This window comes from Stigmatopora nigra, chromosome 10 (assembly GCF_051989575.1).
Source record: "Stigmatopora nigra isolate UIUO_SnigA chromosome 10, RoL_Snig_1.1, whole genome shotgun sequence".
In the NCBI taxonomy this organism is placed as follows: Eukaryota; Metazoa; Chordata; class Actinopteri; order Syngnathiformes; family Syngnathidae; genus Stigmatopora; species Stigmatopora nigra.
Window position 1 is genome coordinate 8,687,036 of NC_135517.1, and position 23,342 is coordinate 8,710,377.

The window sequence follows — 23,342 nt, forward strand, 5'->3', positions numbered from 1 at the left end:
TTTCTAATGTTTTATTTATTTAAAAACTCACATATTACTTGACTAGTAGGAATTGTTTTAGTCGATATTGCAACAGATAATGGATGAAGTGTCAATAAAAGTGGAGAAATCATGTGTATGTGTGTGGTTCATGTGTGATTGGGTCGGAAATTGTAATCTCCCCAGGATTGGGACATCTGAGTTAGTGTTAATGTGCCTGTCGATGAGAATTAGGTCCCTGGAAATACACACAAACACACACACACACACACGCACACAAACACAAATACAAATACACACACACACACACAAACACAAATACACAAATACACACAAACACAAATACACACACACACACACACACAAACACAAATACACACACACACAAATACACACACAAATACACACACAAATACAGATACACACACACACACACACACACACACACACACACCCCTTTCAATCATCCTAACCCCCTTCCCCAATAAAGACACGCTCTGGACTGCTGCGTGGTTGAGACAATGGGGGAGAAATTACACTCTCAATACAGTACAAATTGCAGAGGCAGCCAGCAGGGCAGCAGAGATATGGGCAAAGAATAGGCAAGGGGGAAAGAGGTCGGTGGGGTGGGCCGGCTAACAATTAAAACACGATTACAGAGTACATTAACGTGCAGTGAGAACCTGCGAAGGGAGTGAGTAGGATCATTTCCGTCCAATAGAATCTGTCCGTCCCATCTATAACACGCCTTCATTCTAACCGTTTCTCATTCCGCTGCCAATATGCCCCAAATCGGCGGTGCAACTTGTCACTCCTCGTCTTAATCTCCATTCCCAACAGCCCATTTGGAAGCCAAGCCACGAATTGAGCCTGCTTTGCGGATCATCTGACTCACAGATCACTCAATAAATGCCCAAGAGCACGGAAGTGCCAATCGTTTATTTAAGATGACTGGCGTGGATACACCGCATTAATCTTGCCCGAGACTCATAATAATTCGATCGATGTCATTGGTTACTGGTGCGCTTTTACGCATGGGATGTGCGCGGTTTTGCATGAACTACGTTACCTAGTATATGCAGCATGCACGTATGTATGTATTCATCTCATGGCAGGCGAGACTCAAATCTCTTTTTTTAAATGATTGTGCGAGAATCTGCGCTCCTAAATACCCAAATGTCTACTAAAATAAGGTTGGTTTTATTTTCTAATATTGAAAAAAACTTACCCAAATTCACAAACTGGATATCATGACTGTAGAAAAGAATGAATTATCCAGAAGGCACTTTAAATCCCAAAGTATTTTCCTTGCAATCCTTCGTTTTGTCTTTTCTTTTTAAATGTTTTTTTAGAAACCCCAAGCCCACCAGATCAGATAGAAAGAAGAGCCCTCGCAGAACTGTACCGGACTGGAGTCGCTTCTCGACTCGCCAAGTCCCATGTCAGCATCACATTGAGGATAAGGTGTTCCGGTTAAAATAAAATAAAAAGCCGGCTTGTTTAGTTGGAAGACAAACTCTTCGCAGAAGTTTGAGTGGCTTTGTGACAGCCTGCTAGAGTCGCCGAGAAGAGTGATCGCGTCACAATAGAGTAGTGGCGATAGTGGTGCTCCCTTCGCTCCGCCCGGGTTTGTAGGGATCGATTGGTCATGAGAATGGAGATGCGTCTTCCGTCATTTCCATTCGAAACACGTGCAACAGTGCCCACCCAGCTCACCAGCGAGTACCCCCTCTCTCACTGCACCGCCTCCCACACCCCCACATGCCCCGAGGATGTCACGGAGTTTGCAAGAAGCATTAAGTAGCCTATTGGGTTCGAGGAGGGTGCGACAAAATTGGCAGGGCCACTATAAATGTCGAGAAAGGAATAGAGTGATGCCTCTTATCAAAAGGGTTGAGTCAGCTGGGGTTTGTTCTAACTTTTCCACGACCCTAGTGAGGATAAGTGATAAAGAAAATGGATGGACAGTGATGAACTTTAAATACAACTGAGCTGTGCTTAGGCAGTGATTATTCCTTGGCTCACTAGAGGGAGCCTGTGATAGAAAGCTTAGTTGTTTTCTTTTAAATGTCTACATATTTCCACACAAGAGTGGTAGTTGTCCTAATGGCATGCAGTAGTGTGGCTAAATTAGTCATCACATTATTTTTCACCTCACTTCCGTCCACCCTTGGATTGTGTTTCATGCACATGTGGCGGATATCATTACTAGGATGTGAATGAGGTAAATATAAACCAGCCTTCTACACCTTTGAACAGAATTTAATGACACTTGTCTCTTTGTTTCAGCACCAAGAGACTTGCTGAACAATTATCCCGTCCCAGCGATATTCTATACGTGATGATTCCGATTGATTGCAAGGTGTTGTATACCATATGGGCCTTTAAGACTTAGTCGAGGTCGATATGAGCTAATGACCAAAGGTGATAAGTATCAAATTTCATACATTCATATATATCGACAGAACTGCTCGGTCCTAGATCAGTGTACATACATAAGATTTGAATATTTAAATGCACTTAATTTTAACATTATAGAATTCACATTGACTCCAACACTCTGGATGGTCTGTGGATATGAGTGTGCGTAAATGGTTGTTTAAAAATGCAACAACAAAAAAAAAACAGGGTTTACCTTGCCAAACTGCCCGTAGTTAGATGGAATAGGCTCCAGCATCCCTTCAATTCTCATGAGGACAAGCAGCGTGGAAAATGACATGTTTCCATACGACTGCAATAAATTGTGTTTCAGGACCAAGGATAGCACCAGATTGTCCTGTCACTGTGCCGCTCTCCTCTGAGTCTACATGTCAAAGAAACAGTCACTTCAAGAGAGGAAACTTACAGATTTCAACCTTGTAAAACTTTTGGAGAAAAAAAACAGCATGCTACACAGCTTTGAGAAACTACATTAAATTGTGTTTTCAACAGTATACAAAGGAAATGGGACAATAATGGAAACTTACATTGCCAGCACTTACCTTGTTTCCCTAAGAGTGCCTAGATAGAGCAAACCACATTTTATCTAGCCACTTTACTCATGATATTGCAAAACTAATTTTACATGTTTTAAATCCAATTGCAAGGTGTTCAATCACTGGTTTTCTCTACATGGTGGGTATTCCTTGTACTTGTACAAGTTTGGTCAGGAAAAAAGCAGATGTTGAGGGTCCCCAATGTGTCATGAATCAGAGAAATAGCCTCTATCCTTACACTGCCAAAATCGAACAATTTTCACCCAGAGGGAGAGTTGCTGGTTAACTGCTGTTGACTGGAGGAATACAACCGCACCTCAATCGATAGTCCTTCGTTAATCACCTTCAAATTTATATACATCTTTTTTTTGTGTGTGTCAAGGGGTCTGGAAAGGCAATCAATGCAAGCTCAACCTCATTGGTTTGTAATTCATTCCAATTCATTGAGTTTTCAAGGTATTTCAAACATGATCATTAAACTGTTTCGGCAGGCAATGATGGATAAATGAGAAATCCCGCCGCTACCAACAACAAATCAGAGAGGGGAAAAAACCTTGAGAGAAAGACATTATTATCATATGAAGTGCTTTCTGCATGAAAATTGACAATGTGTCATCAGACTTTGATCTAATTTGATCCAGAAACGATTTCATTAATTCAAAACTAGAAATACCAAAACATTCTACGGAGACAAAGCTACTTATTTGTGCGAGTATAAACTGTATATATTCAGGTTGCATATATTGGCTTTCCAAAACAAAAAAACAAAAAAAAAAGATTGTGTGGTGTCTTAGAGGTTAATGAGGGCAGGCATATTTGTTACTCTGTTTTTGATTCTGATTCTAAATAGTGTTGATTCATTCTTCAAGAGGTCACAGGCAGTAACCCGAGCTGGGCCATAAATAGTGTTCATCTATGGAATGGTTGTCAATAGTAAAAAGTTCAGCCACAACATCCTGCAAGAGCTGGCTGTTGCCCAACACTTTGCACTTTAATAGTGGCAAAGTCGAGATGATAGCATTTGACAAACATTATTGTCTCGTGACCCAGTGGAAATGTATGTGAACTCATAAACTTTACCAGACAGAGACACAATACTGGGGTGGATGATAAACCAGGAGGGTAAGGGGTTTGTCTCATTTGTGGGATTGTACTGCCCTCATGTGGCTAGTGAGCATCAATAATAACTGAGCAGTGTTTTTGAGGTCATGCAGATTTATTATGGTGACAGTAAAAAAAAATTATGAACTAGTGCCCTTTTTCACAAAGTCCCTTTCTTCCTTAAACCAGAACTCTCTAAACTAATGAAAGCGGCAAAGGGATGGCTGGCATCAGCAAAAACTGTCAGGGAAAAAAAGTTCAGCTTGTTTCTCCTACAAGGTCAGACTTCAAAAAGATGATCAATTTAATGATGAAGGGGGGGGAAAAAAACTTTGAAGCCAAGTTTAGTTAACACTGACAGGAGAATATTAGAGTTCTTTGAATTTGCTTTTATTAAAAATTCTGTATATTTTACGTTAAAAACTTTGCAACTCAGATAGCATTGTTTTATATTGTTTGTTAGATCTTTTTCTGAGAAGATCAAGTTTGACTCTAATATCATAAGGTACAATAATTCCAGTAAAAGACTGTGCTAATTCTATATGCACTAGGCTAAACTAAAACAGTGTTGGTACAATAATGCCAATCAAAGACTGTGCTAATTCCATATGCAATACGCTAAAATAAAAGTGTTAAGGAACCCAGCTGCCTACATCAGACAGAAAGATTGCATTTCTATAAAATTAGGAATAATATTTAGTTTGCTTTAACTGGGTATCATAGAAATCACATGGAGTTAGTTTAAATAGCTAAGGAGGATGTAGTGTAAACAAGACCCTCAATCCCTGCAGATAACTATAGCAAAAGAGAAAAGAAATACTAAAACAGTAAATAAATAGACATACAAAAAGATTAAAAATCTCTCTCACACAAGATTTAACTGACTAAAGTATAGCTGGTGTGTCAAATTGTAGTTCCAGTTCTACATGTTTTGCTGAAAAACTTACCGATCTGTTGTTTTAAATTTACACCGAAATAAAAGTAATGTTTGAGTGCTTCAGTGACTCCACTCTAGTCATTGGCGTCATCTTGCGAATTATACACAGTTTTGTTTTAAAACGATTACTCTTATTTTTGCTCTTCATGGCAGGGCCTGGCCCTTATTTCCCTCACGGTACCGATCCTTTTGTGACAAAATGTGGCAAATTCCTACTCAATAACGGTGCTATGTTGTGGTTTTATTGTATATCTCCGGTGTAAATGTCAACAGCTCGGAGGATGCTCAAATCAAGGTGACACTCATCAAAAGTAACAACAAGCCACATGTTACGGGACAGCTGAACAGCTGCTCATTAGCAGATTTTATCTGTGTGGAATGAAGCTGTTGTGGCGGAGGTAATGAAGAAGTACTTTTTGTACTTTTCCACGTGTCAACTGCTCATTACTCTTCCGAGAATCATGGTGTACAGATTTACCTCATCAGTGCTTATTAACAGAGGCAAGACGATTTGATAGACTACAGAGATATATAGACATTTTTGGAAAAAAAATATTTACCAGTGTAACCATGCCCCATGAAGATTGGCTTTGTTTAACCCACCTAATGACTTTATAGTTCATCATGCTTGATATGACTTTGCCATTTGGGATGCTGCCTGATGTAAACTGCTGCTTCCATCACAATCCGTATGAATTCCTCCACATCAAAGGAGTAGTTTGTAAATTTGGGATGATTTCCAAGTGTGGGATGGTGACCCTATGGAAGACATTGTCATATGAAGAGAAGGTTAATTGGTGGCGTCAGTCTTATAATGATACTAATAATAACAGTGCCATCCTACAACTAACTTGCACACTTAACTTTTCTAGTAAATTCAGAAATTAGTTTCTAAATACACATACAAACACAAATATGAAAATACATAATTCAGAACTGAGAATGTGGAATATAATAAAATTTTAGCAAGCTGGAGTCCACACTATGAGAGCTAAATGCTTTTGGTCAATACAGCAGTTATCTCAAAAAGTTGTGAATTATTAAAACACAACTACCTTAGTTTCTGGACCATTGCACGCACTCAATTATGAACCGCACCACCCAAAGTTCACAAAATTTAAGGTAAGCAAATATATAACACTAGTGTAGCAGGAAAAAAGACTCAACTCAACTCCTAGTCGTTAGGCTTTCAAAACACCGTAAATACATTTCAGATAGTGGTGTGCCTTAACATTTTTCCTATGCAAAAAGTGTGCCTAAGCTCAAAAAGGGTTGGAGAATAATATACTGTGTTGGACTGTGTGTCAGAGAATTTTCTCTTACCTTGTCCTGGGGGAATACAGCGTCCTTTTTGTGGGAAGTCACATAACGAATGCCTCGCAGCCGTGCCAAATCTCGATAGCAACCATCATCCTGACAATTATACCTGAGTGGGATAGATGGGCAACTTTCATCTTTTGCTGTACTCAGTCTGCACAATCATTAGAATCACACACTAACATACATAGAGTCATGAACACATACGCTAACAAATGTATTCCCCTCAACCATGATGCCTGTTGTTTAATTGCTCATTATTTTACAGCCAAGTAGCTGAGACGAAGCTTTGAGAATGGCTTGGGGCCAAACCATCGCATATTCAGTTCTCTGCTTTTTCTTTATCTATCCATCAGACTCACAGACATAGAGTTAGTTACTTACAGCTCAAAGACCACAGCCCAGTCTGGTAGAAACAGTAGATGCGTTAGTCCTGCTCCGTGAATTCCGATGAAGATGTCAGAGTTGTGTGTGATCTTTAATTGCTCAAGGAATGGAACATTTCTAAATGACCAACAGAAAAACACACTCCAGTTTCACTGCTGACCAATCACTGCTACACTTTTAATATCTAGTGTTTTAAAGAGCACAGATGAGCAGTTCATCAACAGTGGATAAAGGTTTACAACATATTGAGAATATAATTAGGCCTAATTTGAACAATAAGTAAAGATTTTCTTTGAGTATTATATATTTTATTGTATCCTTTGGGGGTTTGACACACCCATTCTTCCCTAGATATAAAATTATTGACAGCAGAGCATAAAATACTGCTCCCTGTGTAGCTGTTGGAGAATCTCTAGTGGATGTGGTGCAGCCTTATAAGATTTAAGGATGCATTGGGTAATCCATGACTTCAGAACCCAATTCTTACATCCCTTCTACAGTGACTTATGGTTCAGGGTAGGCAATAGAATCACTGTCCCTTGGTGTTTTTTTTCCTTCCAGTGGATGAGAATAGTTAGAAAAAAAACTATCGATTGTGAAGATAAGTGATGTGGAAAATGAATTATATATAATGGTAGTTTTATGGTCATTGCATTAATGCCTCACCAATCATGAAGCTCTTTTATAACTTTAGTTTTTATAAATTCAGCATTGTTGGCATTAAATTTACAGTATTGATGAAGTTTAGGTATATAAATTACATCAACATTTCATTATAATATACACCCAGCTCCCTAATTACGCTCTGAAATAAACTGTAAACCTGTAATGAACTTTAATGAACTGTAAACCTAATGTCAACCTAAATTATTGAAATTTACTACCAGCAGTCCAACATTTCACAATTGACTATTAGCCCTTCCCTCTCCCTAGCCCAAAAAAAATAAAAAAATCACTCACTTATATTTGTAGTCATGCACACTGACCTCCAGCTGTGGTACTGTTTTAAGTGCATTCACAAGCTGCAATAAAACCACAAGAAAAAGTTGCTTGATGAATGACATTAGAATGGAAAGTCAAGCTCAGCTATTTGTTTAAATTTGAAATGGATAAACTATAAAAGCCCAAATGTATTTGTGCTGAAAAACATACCAATTATTTTGCATTGTTTAAAAATGATACAATTAGGGGCTAAAATATCCTCATCTCTAGCTTTGCTCATGGAATCCTAAGAGGATCAAAAACAAATCTAACTTCACAAAAAAAAACCTGGTATATTGTATAACCAGTACCCAGCCCATGCCTTGAGAGATGTTAAGTAACAAACTAAACAACAAGGCAGGAGAAAAGAAACAGCTGACAAAAATAAAGAGCCATGGAAGAAAAGGACAAAAGGAGCTCAATTCACCTCATCTTGGTTTGTTATTCTTCTGTATTCTGTGCTGCGTGCCAGCAAGGTGACACGAATGCGCCCCGCCTAAAAACATTGGGAAGTTTCAGAAATAAAAGAAATGTGAAGCTGAAAAATGCTGAATGAAAACCTTGCCAAAATGAAAACTTGAAAATAAGTTATTTTAACTTTGTACATAAAACATTGTACCTGCTGTACTTGTACCAGCAGGTAGCCTCAGAGTTGAGTTTGCTACAAAAAGGTTCAACTCATAAAAATATACACATATAATAGAAAAATATAACTCATTGGACATTGCCAATATGACTGGAAAAGATAAAAATATTGCATAAGACTTGTTTTCTGCCAAATCTATTGTGTCTAAGTGAGTGGCCAAAATCCTTAATATTTGAGCCCAGTCCTTGAACATTAACAAAGCAGGACGTCATTTTGCTGCTATAACATGACATGATTTATATATCAACCCACAACCTTTACTTACCTTAGATACTTCATTTAATTTATCAAGAGATATCACAATGACTACCATTACTTTAATGAGGTTAAGCCGTGAAAGGCAAAGGGTTTGAAGAGGGCCCCATTTTTTCAAAAGGATATTTTTGTTTGATAATTTATTTTGCTCCTTACAATAGGACCATTCTGTAGTATGTTCAGACGATGGAGGACATGTTGGGAGAATGCCCGAAACATCCCCTCACTGTAGCAATTGGAGATCTGCAGTAAAATTTTTTTTAAAAAAAATCAAAAAATTCAAAAACAGCATAGAGAAGACTCACAATTTGGAATTTGTAAAAGACAGATTCAGCACAGTGTATTATTGTCAAACCTTAGAAAGATAGTTCATTAAAAACTTGATTTACTCACAAGTGGTGTATTGTAAAAGAGACCGTATCTCATTCTTGGGAGGAGGGAGAAAAAGGCATCTCTGAAACATACCTGCGGATAAAACACAATAATGATGGAATAAATGTGTATTTTTCACATATACACACATGGAAAATCAAACTGATTAGTAGTTTATTTGATCTGATTTGCTTTATTGTCATTGCAACATGTAAAACGAAAATGTAAAGTCTTGGCCATAAGTGCTAAGTTTGAATATGTCAGGGGTCAAATTAGTAGATTTGACCAGCTTTTATCACCACATGGAAGATCTGAAAGCATTGATAAAAGGTTTTACTTACTCTTTTAAAATCATAGTTCCTTAGATGAATAATGTCAGATTGGGAAAAAGCCTTCCATGTTTCACTGAACAAATCTCCATATTCATAAAAGCTCTATCAAAACACACAGAATAAAAAGTTATGTGATGCTGACATAAGATAAAACTCACCTAACAGTTGACGCCCCATTCCAAAAATAATGTTCTTGAGTTTTTTTTAATCAAAGCCAACCCTCTTGTTCTGGTGATTTAAAAATGTACTTAGGGCTATTTAAAAGGAACTTGGTAATTTTTAATTAATATTTTAAAGTATTTCTATTCATATTCATGTGTTTTATGGCAACATGTTCCAAGCTAAATTCAGAGAAAAGAAAAATAAAATAAATCAGGTACCCACCGTGTCCCACATAATTATGTTGATGTCAGAACTGAAGGAGTTATTAATATGCTGGGATATGTAAAGGTTGACAAAGTCACAGAAGTGATGATACATGTTCACTCCTGTTGGAAATAAAAATAATAATTATTATTGTCACATGACTGGATATTAGGAAATATCACAACAAACAATACCAGCAATAAAAAAAATGAATGATGATACCTAGTACATTATACACTCTGCCAGTAGAATGTGGCTTTGCAGTTTTGGACCAACAACAAAAGATGCAAACTTGAACATGTACATACTAGTGCATTAGAAATATTTTCCATTTATGTTTATCCCTTTCAGGCACACTGTTTTGTGTAAGAAATTAATGTTTTTTTTTTTAAATGATGATCAAGTTTCTCAATATTGCAACAAACTGCTTTTTGTCTTACCAGCGTCCAATTTCATGAAGACGGTGGGTTTTTCTATTACAATATCACAGGATTCTGAGTGGAAGGGATTAGAGTCCAACTGTGTGTATGTTTGAAGTTCTGCATACCTGCAAAAGACATCAATGCAATATAGCATCACAGCAATCTAGGTAGATAAAGTACTCCTTAATGTACTCATTGACAACATGGAGCCTTTGTGCAAGATTTCTCATTTATAGACTGAAATGTGCAACTTGACTCTGTAGTCTTCTGTTTACTCAATGAAAACAACACAAGATAGAATTAAGCGCATAATATTGTAAATCCCTCACAAGAATACAAATAATGCTTTTGCTGTAATACTACACAAATGTGGCCAAGTCTACAGGTTGATTGCAAAAGAGCTGGTAAATAAGGAGGTGGTTTGATCCAAATAAGTAATAAGAACACAGTGAGGGCCAAATGAAGAAGTATTGGATCTAGTTCTGACATTATTCAGAACAAATGAAGCCCTCCTGTCTCACCATGACTGCAATGGGCTGTTGTGCTCGCCAGCTGCTGCAAGTGCTTGCTTGTTGAGTCTGCAATGACCGCCAATCTCACCCTTCTGAATAAAGTCCTCTTTGTACCTGCAGCATAAACATCAAATCAACTTTCAATAAATAGATGGTCTTGTGTAGTCAAGTTACCTCTCATGACTTCTGCGCGGTTTCCGCAAGTCCAGGTAAAGGTTAGTTGCCTTACAGAATCTTGCATGGCTAGTGCATTTCAAAGAAGAGTCACCCTGGAAAAAGTCACAACAATGTTTTACGACTTTCACTATGATTATTAATATGATTATTTATTTTTATTTTCATCTTACTGTTGAACTACCTGTTGTTTATTCTATCTATTAAGTGCTTTCTAAGGGCAGTTGTTTGATAAAATGTGCATGCTTCTACAGTAGTGTTTGCTGTTTTTTCCTGTAAAGTCAGACTGGGGAAAGTAAGGAAATGAGTAGATTTACGGGCTTGCTGGCCTTGCAAAGTGTTTGCAGCTCAGAGCGTCGTTCCTTGACGTAGCCAAAATCAGCCTGCTTCCAGAAAAGGTCCTGAGCTGCTTCCAGCGAATTTACCCTGACATAACAAGTTATAAAACTCAAAGTCAGAACACAATGGTGATCCAAGAAAACACAGTTCATAATAACAATTAGGACTGTATAATCAAGTGCTTGAAGATACACTCGGCAGATTGTCAATTTTGTAGCAGAAAGTTGGTCTGTAATCAATTAAAAAAGCATGTTTAATTTGCAGCACACGTCAACTAATTCCATTTTGGGGAGTTTAATTGGGCAAAGAAAGACAAATTGAGATTGCTGCAGACATGCATTGATTGCAGACACATTTTATCCATAACTTTGACAATAGCATCAACCATCATCAATATACCTTAGAATACAATTATTCATGTAAAGCATTATTATGGTTTAAAAATGATTGGGTAGGAGGACTGATAGTCTCCATGAGGTCAGCTCATTCAATGAGAGTTCACACTTTTTTGTTATGTATTCAAACAGCCCATGTTTAGAAATTCTAAATTATGAGTATTACCATGCAGTGTCAGTTTTGTCGCAGATCGGATAGTTGAAACGGCTTTCTGGATCACAGTTCTTCTCATAACCCCAACAGGAGGACAAATTCAGCAGGGCAATGTGCTGTTGATAAAAAAAAAAAAAATACAATACATACTTTAGTACTGGAAATGTTCATGAGTGTTCAGAGATAATTATATTATGATCATGTCATCTTAAACCTTCCAACAAAACAACATTTCCAGGAGCATATTCAAAAAGGCATTGTGTATTTGAGATTTCCAAATAACCATCAATAGACCAATATATTATTGCTATTATGAGAATGCACATCTTACTTTAAAAGGACAGAGTGGGTCAAGGCTGCACTGTTTCGCAACCTTCTTGTTGTTGAACAGGAAAAATGGGATGTGCTCTTGAGGCAGAGAAATGCTGCTGTAGTTGAATAGTGGTGCTGCTATTTTTTGTTTGCTGCTCTCACTGGTCACAGTGACAGCAAAAACAAATATCTCCAATACTGTCCGGAGCAGCATAACAAAAGTCACACTTGCAAGCATGTGTGCTGATGAAACCTGAGGTCAAAAAAGAGGGAAAACAATGACTGGTGGTAAATTTGGTTAGAAGCATAACCCTTCACACCACACCCGGACAATATGTGGGCATGCTATGCGTGGGAAAAACATTCCAAACAGCTTTGAGACCCGCATAAAGAAACAGGAAGCACTGGTGGATGGGCTCTTTCCGACTTTTGTTTAGGTAATCACATCTCCGAATGTAAAAGCAAATAAAGGTTGCAGGCTTCATGCAGCTACAGGCAGTGATGCAATTTCATCATTAATACTTACTTTAAGGGGTGAATATTTACTAGTGATCATCAAGCTACAATTACACATCTGTCCATTTTCTCCTTCTTAGAATGAGTTTTCTTTTTAATTACCAATAAATCCTGTGGGTCAGTGACATGAGTGGTTAGACCATCAGCCTCACAGTTCTGGGGTCCAGGGTTTGCATGTTCTGCCCAGGCTTGCGTGGGTTTTCTACAGGTACTCCAGTTTCCTCCCACTTCCCCAAAACATGTAGGGTACTATGAAGACCCATTGTTAGTTGCGATAGGCTCCAGCACCCCCCGCGACCCATGTGATGATAAGCGGTTCAAAAAATGAATGGATGAAAAAATAACCACTTGCTTAGATGGGTTAATACAATTACAATCGTCCACTTTCATGCACTGCCAACTATTGATGTTGATTATGTAGAGCCAATATTAAACTTTATGCTAACATTCGCTAATACGGCTGTTCCTATTAGATCGTTTCACTTTAGAGTGCATTGGTAATATCAGTTTGATTATTTGATCGTATTTCGAGCTGATCTGAAATATCCAACCTGGAATATTGAAAATAATTCCACGTGTATACTAATTGGCAAGATCGTGCAGACACAAAGCTATATACCTGCACGCTGGGGAGCCCAGTGTGGAAAAAACATCGGTATCCTGAACGATTAAGGTTACATGCACATGGGTCGAAATGATATGATATGCTGAGGAGATGGTCAAGTTTACCTGAATGCAAAACTTATTTCTCGCCCGAATAAAGCGCAGCTGGTGCCGGTAACTGACGCCATAACACCGGAAACTGACGTGTAATAAATATATATGACCACAGGCGGCGCTGTTTTACACTTCGTGGGCAACGCTTTGGTTATATACTCATTCCCATGTCGAAATCCCATTATTCAAATCCTTTGTAACATATTTTCATCGTTAGACATTTATGTGTGAAGGTATTGAGGAAAGTGAGAAGCTCAAGAATAATTTTCCCACCACACAAATGTTTATTTAAACAGATTTGCAGTTAGAATTCCATACATTTTGATTTCAACAACAGATAACACTGTTTATCTATGCTGTAAAGAAATATTAATATAATTTCTATGTACATTTTTTTCACAAAACATTTGCAGTGTAAAAACCTTCACCATCTCAATATAAGATGCATTCAATCAAGACAAGTCAAATGATTATCAAATCAAATGGGGAGTAAAACAACACAAAGTATTTTAAAGTGTCTGAGGTGCTGGCCAATAAAGAACGTGAGAAAAAATGTTGAGTCAAGCATTAGGACTCTCGAATTATTGTTCACGATAAATTTCCCTGATGTTATAAAGTAGTTTTCGGAAACAATTATATTTCAAATACTAGTTGCAGGGATAAGATCTAGAGTTTTCAGAAAGAGTTGCCGCTGTAACATTTTTAAACCATTGCACTTTACATTTGCATTTGTCATTGCACTGCATTTTCTAGCCCATCTGCAATCATTTGAACCTTGATGATGCTTGATTATTGTTCTTATTCAGCATCCAAGTATGCTGATTAAAAAGAATGCTTCTAAATCATCACACAATGTCATTATGTTCTCTCATTTACCGGATATTTTACATACAATTAAAGTAAAAAAGATTCATTTCTGGTTCTTTAGCAGTTCGTCAATTTGGGTTTTAAACATGCTCTTCACATCTTCCAGATCCAGCTTTAGCTCCTCTGCCTCTTCAGCTTTTTCTCCATACATCTGCAAGATGGTATTGTGCCTCGACTGCAAATCCTGAAAAGTAATTAAGAGAAAACGATGAAAATCCCTAAAAAAGAAGGCATATGTTTATCTTTGACGTCGATTTCGGCAGTCCTAACCTTGAATTCAGTTCGTAACTTAGGGATCTCTGTCACCTGCTCCTCCATCTCATCATTTTGATTAGTGAGTCTTACCAACTCCTCTGCCATGACAGAACGACTCCTTTCCAGACTACAAATCTCGAGCTAGTGACAAAAAATGATGTTTCAGGAAAAATAATATTGGAGATTAGACAGGAGAACCTCATGGTTATTTAGTGATGGCCTAAAAAATGATTAACAGTCATGTATGTTAATTGCTACCTGTAACTGTGCAATCTCTCCTTCCCTCAGTTTGAGTTGGGACTGCATATTCTCTATGATGCTGGAGCCACCCGACAATCGGGCGACTTCATACAAGTTTGTTCCACTCACTGACATGGACATTGTTCCACTTCCCATTGTATGGTCTGAGGAGTCATCCTTTGGAGAGAGGGAAAAAATAATCTGAACATGCTGAACAAGTACATCAAGCATGGCTCAATTTTAGGTGGTTTAAAATGATACTAGTAACAGTTAAAATTTGGACATAGACTAGGGGAGTCTATATTTTCCCCCATAATTATAGAATGACGGATAGTTAAAATTAAAAGGTATGTCAATACGATAATATATAATGAGTTGTAGTTTAAAATAGGATTTAAAGAGCCCAAAAAGAAATATATGAGAAATTGAGAACCTTACACTCACTGTATTATTTTTGTAACTAATGTATACCTGTGAAAGCATAGATGAGTGCAAACCAACGTTGTCAGGCGCACTAATGGAGCTTGAGCGGGACAGTGAAGGTGTAGAAGAAGCTGGGAGATCATGGGTTATGCTCTGCAGCAGGAAGAAAAATAGCACGCCATTAATATAGAAAATTAAGAGGCCACAGTGGACAAATAGCTTCTTCAAAATCTATCCCCAGACCTTTTCTTTGAGTGCCTCTTGTGCCAAGTAACATTTTTTCTTCTCCTGTTCTACCTTCATTTTTTCCATCTCTAGTTGATTAGTGAGCAGGAGCTGTGGCAGAAAAGGGAAGACACATTATAAGACATCTTGGAGAGGATAATAAAACGGCAATATTAAAAGCATACCTTTTCTTTCTTTGCTTCTTCAAGCAGGCGACTGTGCTCTCCTTGGAGATTCACCAACTCAATATGCTCCCTACAATGAAATCATTCAAGACAGTCAGTGGAATCTAAACCTAAAAAAATCAAGATTATCATCACTAAATGAAATGTGTACTTTCTATACAACCTATGGTAAATTTGATCAGGGGCGTTACGATTTGTATTTGGTCATCTTTCTGACATTATGATTATTTTACTAAAATAAGTAGATATAGAAGTTGTTTGGGGTTTCCTGGATCCAGATATAATAAATAAATAATGGTATAATTTCCTGTGCAACCAAATAAACTGCAAAATTACACGAACTTAAGTGAAACAGAAAATAAATATTGACACAAATATTACTATATACAAATTAAACAAAAAAAAACTGGTCTGATAATGGGTCACAATAATATTGGCCTAATAGGTTAACATGTTTTAAATTTGTACTTTCCTACCTGCTGTTTTCATCTTCCAGTTTTTCTCTTCTACTCTTCTCAGTCTCCACAAGTGTGAGGACTCTGACCTTTTCCTGGCGAAGCAAGGAATTCTGGGACTCAAGCGAGGCCAGCTGGCACTTATTGGAGAGTAATTCTTCTGTTGCGGCATGTTCCTTCTCAACTGCAACAGCTAGTTGTGCCTGGGCTTCCACTGTGAACACAAGAGATGAGAAGCAGAATAAGAAGACAACCTATTTATAGCTCTAATTAGTTTTATTATTTCGGGTTGGGAATTGTCTTCTACACAATTAACAATCCTGGGCACATTTTGATGTTTTTCCACAAACGTGCAATTCTTACCAAGCCTATCAGACATGCTCTTCTCTATTTTTTCCCATGATGCTGTTTGTCCACCCAGGGAAGCCTGCAGGGTCTCAATTTGACGTAACAAAGGCCTCGTTGCCGAAGCCATATTTTGACTGAGCTCTTGGTTTCTTGACTCAGCCTCTTGGAGCCGCTGTGGAAGAAGTTAAGAACAAGTGGGGGATAAAGAGAACTACAATTACATAATGGGATAATGTGTCCATCAGTACATTACCTGCTGCAAATCACTGATCTCCTCTCTCAAATAATCTTCTTTCCTTGCCTGCTGTTGCTCTGCCCTCTGAAGCGCCATTCTCAGGTCAGCCACCTGCATGACAAATTGAGCCTTACTGGAATGGCCATTCCTATTTACATTTCCATTTTAAGAAAGTGTCATTTGCCTGTCAGTTAAGTGAACTGGCAATTTACACTTTATTAAAATGAATATAGATACACATATGAAAGTGGTCATGGTTGGATTTGAAAACACTGGAATTGGATTCATGCATGAAAATATGAGAATCATGTGGGCAAAAAAGTCAGAATGCACCTGCAGTGTGAAAGTAGGCTTAGTTAGTAATTTTAGATTGTAGTATTAATATACTGTCAAGAAAAGGGCAAAGAGGCAAACGATAATATCTACGATGGATTGATGTGATGATATTAACTGTTCACTTAGCCCTTTATGTGAAAGAAAATGTTTACCAGTAAGGTATGGTAAGCAGTTGAATACATGCTTAAAGCACAGTTCTGTGTCACCTGATCTACAAGAGCCTCCTGCTGCATCCTGGCCTCCACTTGAGCCTTTTCAAGAGCTGAAGTTTGTAAGTCTTTGGCCTGTATCTCCCTACTTAGAGCAGCTGCTTGAACCTCACTGGCTCTGCTTGCATTAGCTTTGTGAAGCTCTGCAATTTCCCTAAAACAAAATGAACAAACATATATTAATCACAAAAAAATCAAACATGTTGCCCAACTTGCATTGTTTTGTAATGATAAATCCAAGTACAAATAAAATCTGATAATTGTTGTAAAAGATCTGCAACTGTAGAAACAGTTTGTTTGAAGTTTTTCCTGCCAAAGTATGGTCAACCAGTTATTAAATCCATCCAAATGTAGAAAAAAGTATAGGTGAGGCATTATTGTTTACAGACTTAGTTTAGATAAAGATTACAATAAGTTCTTTGAACACTGTATGCACAAATGAAAGACATTTCTAAGGTTTCACAATAATTCCCCCTGCTGTAATATTTGAGTAAACCAGTGGTGATTACTTGTAAGAGTTATCAAGAGCTGCCTGGAGACTTCTGTTTTTCTCAAGCAGTTCCTCGGAGCTGATTTGCAGTCTGCTCTGTTCCTTCTCATGACACTCAACAGCTGTGTTCAGTTTCTTGATGTTTTCTCTGTGCTGTTTTTCGACTTCTTCCTTCACTTCCAATACCTAAATAAAATGTGTACAAGAAAATATATCCTGCTTTAATCCCAAAATCAGATAGCACGGTTTTCTTAAGGTAATATACTTTTAAAATAATTTTGACCATGCAACTTTAAAGTAAACAGTAGGTAAATAAATAAATAACAATGAAGAACAGCATGTGCAATTTTCTGTTTGTTTTGAATTAATTTGAAATGTTACCAGTATGTACCTGCCTTTGTTTTTGTTTTGTTTTTTATGTTAACCATGTTTACTATTGGTTACAATGGATTTTGTATGCAGGAATATTTCTAACAGTTCAATAATGCCGACCTGCTGTAGGTGTCCAACTTCATCTTCCAGATCCTTGATTTTTTTCTGTTGCTTGACCAGTCTTGTGTCACTGTCCTTCTCCTTCACACGCAACTTCTTAATGATGTTACCGTGCTGAAGCTGTTGTTTGGATAACTTTTCACCTTGAAATCAAATAGAAAATCAAACACGCATTAGAGCATTTTGTGCCAACCATTTAATAAAGTGATTATACAGAGAATTGTTGTACCTTCTTCCAGCAGGCCTCTGATCTGTTCTTCCTTCTCTTTGATGAGCTCCATCGTATCTCTGGAACTGAGTCTTAAAGATAGTTCTTCTCGAAGGCCTTTTATTTCCTGTGAAAATATGCCAACCTTGAAACAAACACTTGGAACGTCCCGGAGATTTTTTAGTTTAAAATGAAATTTAGTAGTTAAGAAAATACAAGTGTGTGTATCGTCGTATACAGTAGGTCAAGTAGATAACGTATTTTTTTAAATTACCTTCTTGGCTATATCTCTCTCTTTACAAGCCAGCTGAGCTTTCCTTTCAGTGTCCGCTATGCGCTGTGCGAATTCATCTTTTAAGGATTGAACTGTGGAGCTCTCCTCCTTCAGAGCTATAATTTCACTGCAGGGGAAACATCCAGTAGTGTAAAAGTTTATCATAAGTGTAGTAATAAAGTCTACAGCCTTTGAAAATCACTTGTCATTACTAGTACTTTGTTTTCATTTGGCTTGATGCATTGCTACAAATGGATTTTGTCATAGTGATTATGAGTTTAATGAGGATTTGGATAAGAGTATTAATGAATAATAATGAGTGATTTTATCATTTTAAAATAAATGTAAGGCTTCACTGAAAAGAACAAAGAACCATTCAATTTAGGAGGTTTCTGAGCCACATAAATGACATTGCACACGATATACTCACTCTCTAAGATTGTCACACTGTTCATCCACTGTAGCCTTGTCCTTGTTGATTGCCAGCAGCTGAGATTCTCTTTTTTCAAGACGCCCAGACAACTCCTGAATGACCTACAGATACACAAATTGGCATTTCAGTAATTGATATTTTTACCCGGAAAAATATTTATTTACATCAGACCTTCTGGAGTTCAAAAATCTGGACCGTCGAGACACTTTGGCTTCCCTCTGTGTTTGCTGGAATAAACTCGGAATCCGATTGTGCAACGTTTGCCTCCAACTCGTGTTTTGGCTCCACCAAATGCTCAGGTTGTTCACAATTCACAGGCGTCACACTGCGTCCACTCTCCTCCATCTCATCCAAAGACTGCTCCCTCTCAGCTGCAGTCAAGCACTCCTCGTTCTCATCCTCTTTTACCACACTTGTCCTTTCCACCAATTCACCTTCTTGCTTTTCACTGGCACCCAATGAAAAATCAGTTTCCACCAATTCACCTTCCTGATTTTCACTAGCACCCATTGAAACATCAGTTTGAGGCGCAGCACCCGAAGTTACAGAAGCGAGTGTCCGACTGCCAGGGATTTCGTCATCTGAGTTAATCTCACTGACACTCCGACTATCCAGTGACTGTACGCTGAACGAATCAATGCGCTCAAAGGCATCTGAAGATGAACCGCAACTCTCTGTGAGTTTTGGATAGTCTTCGAGGCGAGGGAAATCTCCACACGCCGAGGTGGAAAGAAGTTGGAAGGAGCCATGCATCAAATGAAGGCCAGACTTTCCTTCTCCTGTCTCTTGTCGAGAGCTAGCTGAGCTCTCGCTCATGACACTCTCATGGTCCAATACTTCAATATCACTGGTAGTAGATGTTCCTGAAGAGAAGGCACTAACTGGAGGGGAGGGGGTGTCACTCTGACGGTCTTCTGGCTTTGAGTCTTTTTGCTCTAGCTGTACATCCGGGGAAGGTTGGGGGGTTAGAGGATCAGAATGGGTAGTCTGTATAGATTTAGTAGAAGCTGTACAAGATTCGGAAGGTTCTGATGGACTTTTTCCAATCGGGTAGTCCAATTTAATCTGCGACCACTCTGTGTTAGAATCAACAGAATCTTCACTGACTGAGTTATGGTCCACTCTGCTTGTATTGGTCCTTGTTTCATCCGGGCTACAAGAAATGTCATCAGAATTTTCAATTGGAGAAACTGGTTGGAGGAGGACAGTTTCCTGCTCCGAGGATTCAAGCTCCACCACTTGGTCATCAACATCGGTCTGACAATCGTGAGATGAATCAGCAGACGTTGTCTTTTGGGTCTCTAGTTTCTCCATTGACAAAACATTTTTCTTATTGTTCTCATTTTCCTGAAGCTGCCTCTGGGATTTAGCAGGGGGTACAGACACTACCTGGGAGGAGGTGACACATTGCACATCTCCAGGTGGCAGGAAGGCACTAAAAAAGTTTTCGGATTCATCCACAACAGTCCGAGTGACGGGTGTAGTGATGGCTTCAGAGGTAGGTGGAGTCAAAATCTTTTCTTCAGGTGGTGCTTCCCACTGGGTCATCCCCCATCCTCCACTTAATGATAACTTTTCAGTCAAAGTCACATCTGACAAGGAAAAGATATTGTGCTTAAACATAATAGATAATCATTTAGAGCTGTTTATTTATAAAAATGAATGTTGTTAACCCACCGTCATACGGCATCACAGTACCATCACTCCATTGACCGTCTTCTTTTATATCCAAGACACGATCGATTGATTTCTGAGCTGTTGTTAATGCTTGTTTGGCAAAGGTGGACAGATGAGTTGCGTTAAACCAACTCATCTTGCCTACACGGCTAACAATTCAGCTAACGCCACCTTTTTGCGTGGATCTTAAACATAAAATCAGCTACCACAGAAAATCCAATTCATCTTGGTCTGCAAATATTTGATTTTACCGAGAACTGACGTGAAAACGAGGCGGTATTGCAAAAAGAGTCAGTCAGGAGCGCTTTGTTGACAGCTCACTACTGCACTGCTAGTTAGCTAAGGTTAGTATATGAATAGCTTTTACTCATAGCTCGAAATAAAAATAGACGGTACTCCGATGACCGCTATCAAAACTTCGGTACCTGACAAAACTGTTATCGTCGTCATCTAAGCGATCCTGGTTTCAATTACGTTTGTTTTGGACGCACATAACCAGTGAGCTTGTTGCATTAGCGATGTCATTACTTCCGGTACACGTAGCAGCATAACGTCAAACTACCTCGTCTGACTCAGGTTTGGCATGAACCATTTTTTAATTCCTTTGTGGCTGCCTTTTGAATTAGTATTTCTAAAACAATTCTCATATGAGTAATTCTTTTCTGTAAACATCAAAGTATGTTTTGTTTTACCTTTTCAGTGGAGATTATAGGACAGCCATTCTAGAGAAATGTCACATCACAACAAATCACCCAAAAAAACTAAAAATATGTTTAACTTTAAAACTTGATTTTTGACTAATCGTTGTGACGAATGGTGTCGGCACTATTTCTGTTATGTTGTATATCAACTGCAGATCTGCAAAGGGTAATTGTCAAATCTGAGTTTTAGCACCAGAAGCGGAGGCTGCGCTTGACAGCAGTGTTAGCAAAAATTCACCAACAGGGGGCAGCATAAATGTGTTTTCTTTCACAGGCAGAAATGTAAATATTCCCCATGTTTTATGTTTAACTTTATTTGTATTTACTCCTCTAATTGCTTTGACAGCCTACCAATGTCATTATATATTTTTTGTGTTTACCTAAATAATTATTTAATAGTTTGAATTTTTATACAGTAGGGCAAATAAACATTTTTGTTATTTAAAATTGTCTTAGTGGAAAAAAATTCTATTTCTCAAAAGTAGGTAACTGCTTTGACATCAATAAATTTGACAAATGATGAGACATAACAGCTGTTTAAAATGAGAAAAAGTGCCAATAAATCTTGATATGCTGCAATGGGCTGCCATCAGAGTGTAGGGTTACACGAAGCATCTAGTGTGAATGGAAGACATAAAATTGAGAATCTGTGATTAAGCTTAATGACTTTAGTAAGGAAGATAGCTCCCACTAGTATGTGATTTACTGCATCGGCATTGAGTTAATGAACCTTTGTGTTTAATTTCTCATTCCACAATGATTAATGAACCTAAGAGGTTCGTCCATGCATGTTAATAAGGAGGCAAACATCATTTTTCATTCTGTCCAAATTCTCAAATGTTTTAGGAAATCTGGAAAAAAAGTGCAATAGTGCGCAGTCAGAAATTGCACTTACTTCTCAAAATACAACTGATTATTTTCAGGGTTTACCCGAAACTGACACATTTCTTTGGGAAATTGTGCATGCTTCAATAACGACAAACTTTGCAATTGCACAGTAATAAGTATGAGAGTCAATCACAAGTCAAAAGTGTGTCTGAGTCTGATCCTCCCAGCCTTGGTAATAATTCACACTCTTTACATATTATATTTATGAATACAATTCTGAACACTTAACCAAAAATGTACATATACTACATTGAAATAAGTACTTGCATTACTAATACTTATGTCAATATGTTCAAGGTACATATTTCTGAACCAAGGCAGGCGTGAACCAAAAGTCCAAACATTCTTCAGTTTTGACATGATTGTATAGATTCCCACGAAATGCCATCTGTCATCCTCCATCCTTATTAAGGACATCATGAATGTCATCCTGGTGACTTTGAGATGACCTTGCCTTCAATTTCAAAGTATTCCATACAGCCATCAACTGCATCCAGCTTATGGTGAGTAGTATTAGTGTTTTTAAAAGTGGCATCAATTTCAGTTAAACACAACATTTTATGACCACTTCTCTTCATTGTTCTAATTTGCTGTACTTATTTTATCTTCTAAAATCTAAATGGACAACTTTGCACGGATGTCTTCACATTAAATTCCCCTTTGACATCTTTGTGTCAGACTCTCCAAAAAGGTTTGGATTGTACTAATGATAATGTGTCACAGGGCTGTGTCCCATATTCCATGCAGCAAAATGGGAATGCCACTAGCTGAATTTGTGTTGTTCTCTACAAACATGATTGATGACTCCCTTTGCAGAGGTGCTTTGATTAGGATGCCGATGATTTATTACCACTGCTCACAATATAATTAGGTTCTCTATTTACCCTCAACAAAACAATACCTTCTTGGTTTATTATCCTAGTGCGTGTCTCATAGTGTGAACAAAAGGGTAATCACCATACATGGTGTTTTAAAAGATTGGGCTCTTTCAAATGATCTGATAGTTCAATTTTGATCCCGTCTAAGGTGGGCAACATAACGTGAGGGGGATATTAGTGAAATAATTGAACATGGCATGATTTGAAATTGTTTGGAGTGTATTCAATTTTAACGCAAGAGTTGAATAAATGGCAACCAATTTAGGGTGTCCCCCACTTAGTGCCTAAAGTTGGCTGGGATAGGATCTTAGTGCTAAGTAAAATGATGTAATGA

The 23,342-nt window shown here is 37.9% G+C and overlaps 2 protein-coding genes across 2 annotated transcripts; both read right to left on the reverse strand.

The window, feature by feature from the left end:
- Positions 1-4,423: 4,423 nt before the first annotated feature.
- On the reverse strand, positions 4,424-13,273 carry eogt (EGF domain-specific O-linked N-acetylglucosamine (GlcNAc) transferase). Its single transcript, XM_077727097.1, has 16 exons — positions 13,202-13,273; positions 11,976-12,209; positions 11,657-11,760; positions 11,074-11,182; positions 10,757-10,851; positions 10,592-10,696; positions 10,089-10,195; positions 9,667-9,770; positions 9,292-9,384; positions 8,972-9,043; positions 8,735-8,821; positions 8,105-8,173; positions 7,657-7,718; positions 6,694-6,813; positions 6,316-6,418; positions 4,424-5,751 (listed from the first exon to the last, which is right to left on the reverse strand). Exons 2-16 carry the CDS (start codon positions 12,192-12,194, stop codon positions 5,605-5,607), a joined length of 1,596 nt encoding a protein of 531 aa, XP_077583223.1. The 5' UTR covers positions 12,195-12,209; positions 13,202-13,273; the 3' UTR covers positions 4,424-5,604.
- A 180-nt stretch (positions 13,274-13,453) lies between these two features.
- tmf1 (TATA element modulatory factor 1) lies at positions 13,454-21,091 on the reverse strand. The gene is made up of 17 exons (XM_077726929.1): positions 20,542-21,091; positions 19,036-20,456; positions 18,862-18,965; positions 18,432-18,558; positions 18,179-18,284; positions 17,950-18,092; positions 17,477-17,643; positions 16,965-17,121; positions 16,441-16,533; positions 16,203-16,359; positions 15,861-16,053; positions 15,385-15,454; positions 15,218-15,310; positions 15,023-15,127; positions 14,570-14,728; positions 14,327-14,452; positions 13,454-14,240 (listed from the first exon to the last, which is right to left on the reverse strand). Exons 1-17 carry the CDS (start codon positions 20,675-20,677, stop codon positions 14,100-14,102), a joined length of 3,498 nt encoding a protein of 1,165 aa, XP_077583055.1. The 5' UTR covers positions 20,678-21,091; the 3' UTR covers positions 13,454-14,099.
- Between the last annotated feature and the right edge of the window lie 2,251 nt (positions 21,092-23,342).

What these genes read in the sequence shown, in the direction of transcription:
- eogt (XM_077727097.1), bottom strand. Translation starts at nt 12,194, where the DNA reads ATGCTTGCAAGTGTGACTTTTGTTATGCTGCTCCGGACAGTATTGGAG. An exon ending in TTTGCAAGGCCAGCAAGCCC is followed by an intron (nt 10,852 to 11,073) that starts GTAAATCTACTC and finishes GACTTTTTCCAG; the next exon opens with GGTGACTCTTCTTTGAAATG. An exon ending in CTGTATTCCCCCAGGACAAG is followed by an intron (nt 5,752 to 6,315) that starts GTAAGAGAAAAT and finishes TGTCTTCCATAG; the next exon opens with GGTCACCATCCCACACTTGG.
- tmf1 (XM_077726929.1), bottom strand. Translation starts at nt 20,677, where the DNA reads ATGAGTTGGTTTAACGCAACTCATCTGTCCACCTTTGCCAAACAAGCA. An exon ending in AGAGAGATATAGCCAAGAAG is followed by an intron (nt 18,285 to 18,431) that starts GTAATTTAAAAA and finishes ATATTTTCACAG; the next exon opens with GAAATAAAAGGCCTTCGAGA. An exon ending in CAGAGGCCTGCTGGAAGAAG is followed by an intron (nt 18,093 to 18,178) that starts GTACAACAATTC and finishes TTTGATTTCAAG; the next exon opens with GTGAAAAGTTATCCAAACAA.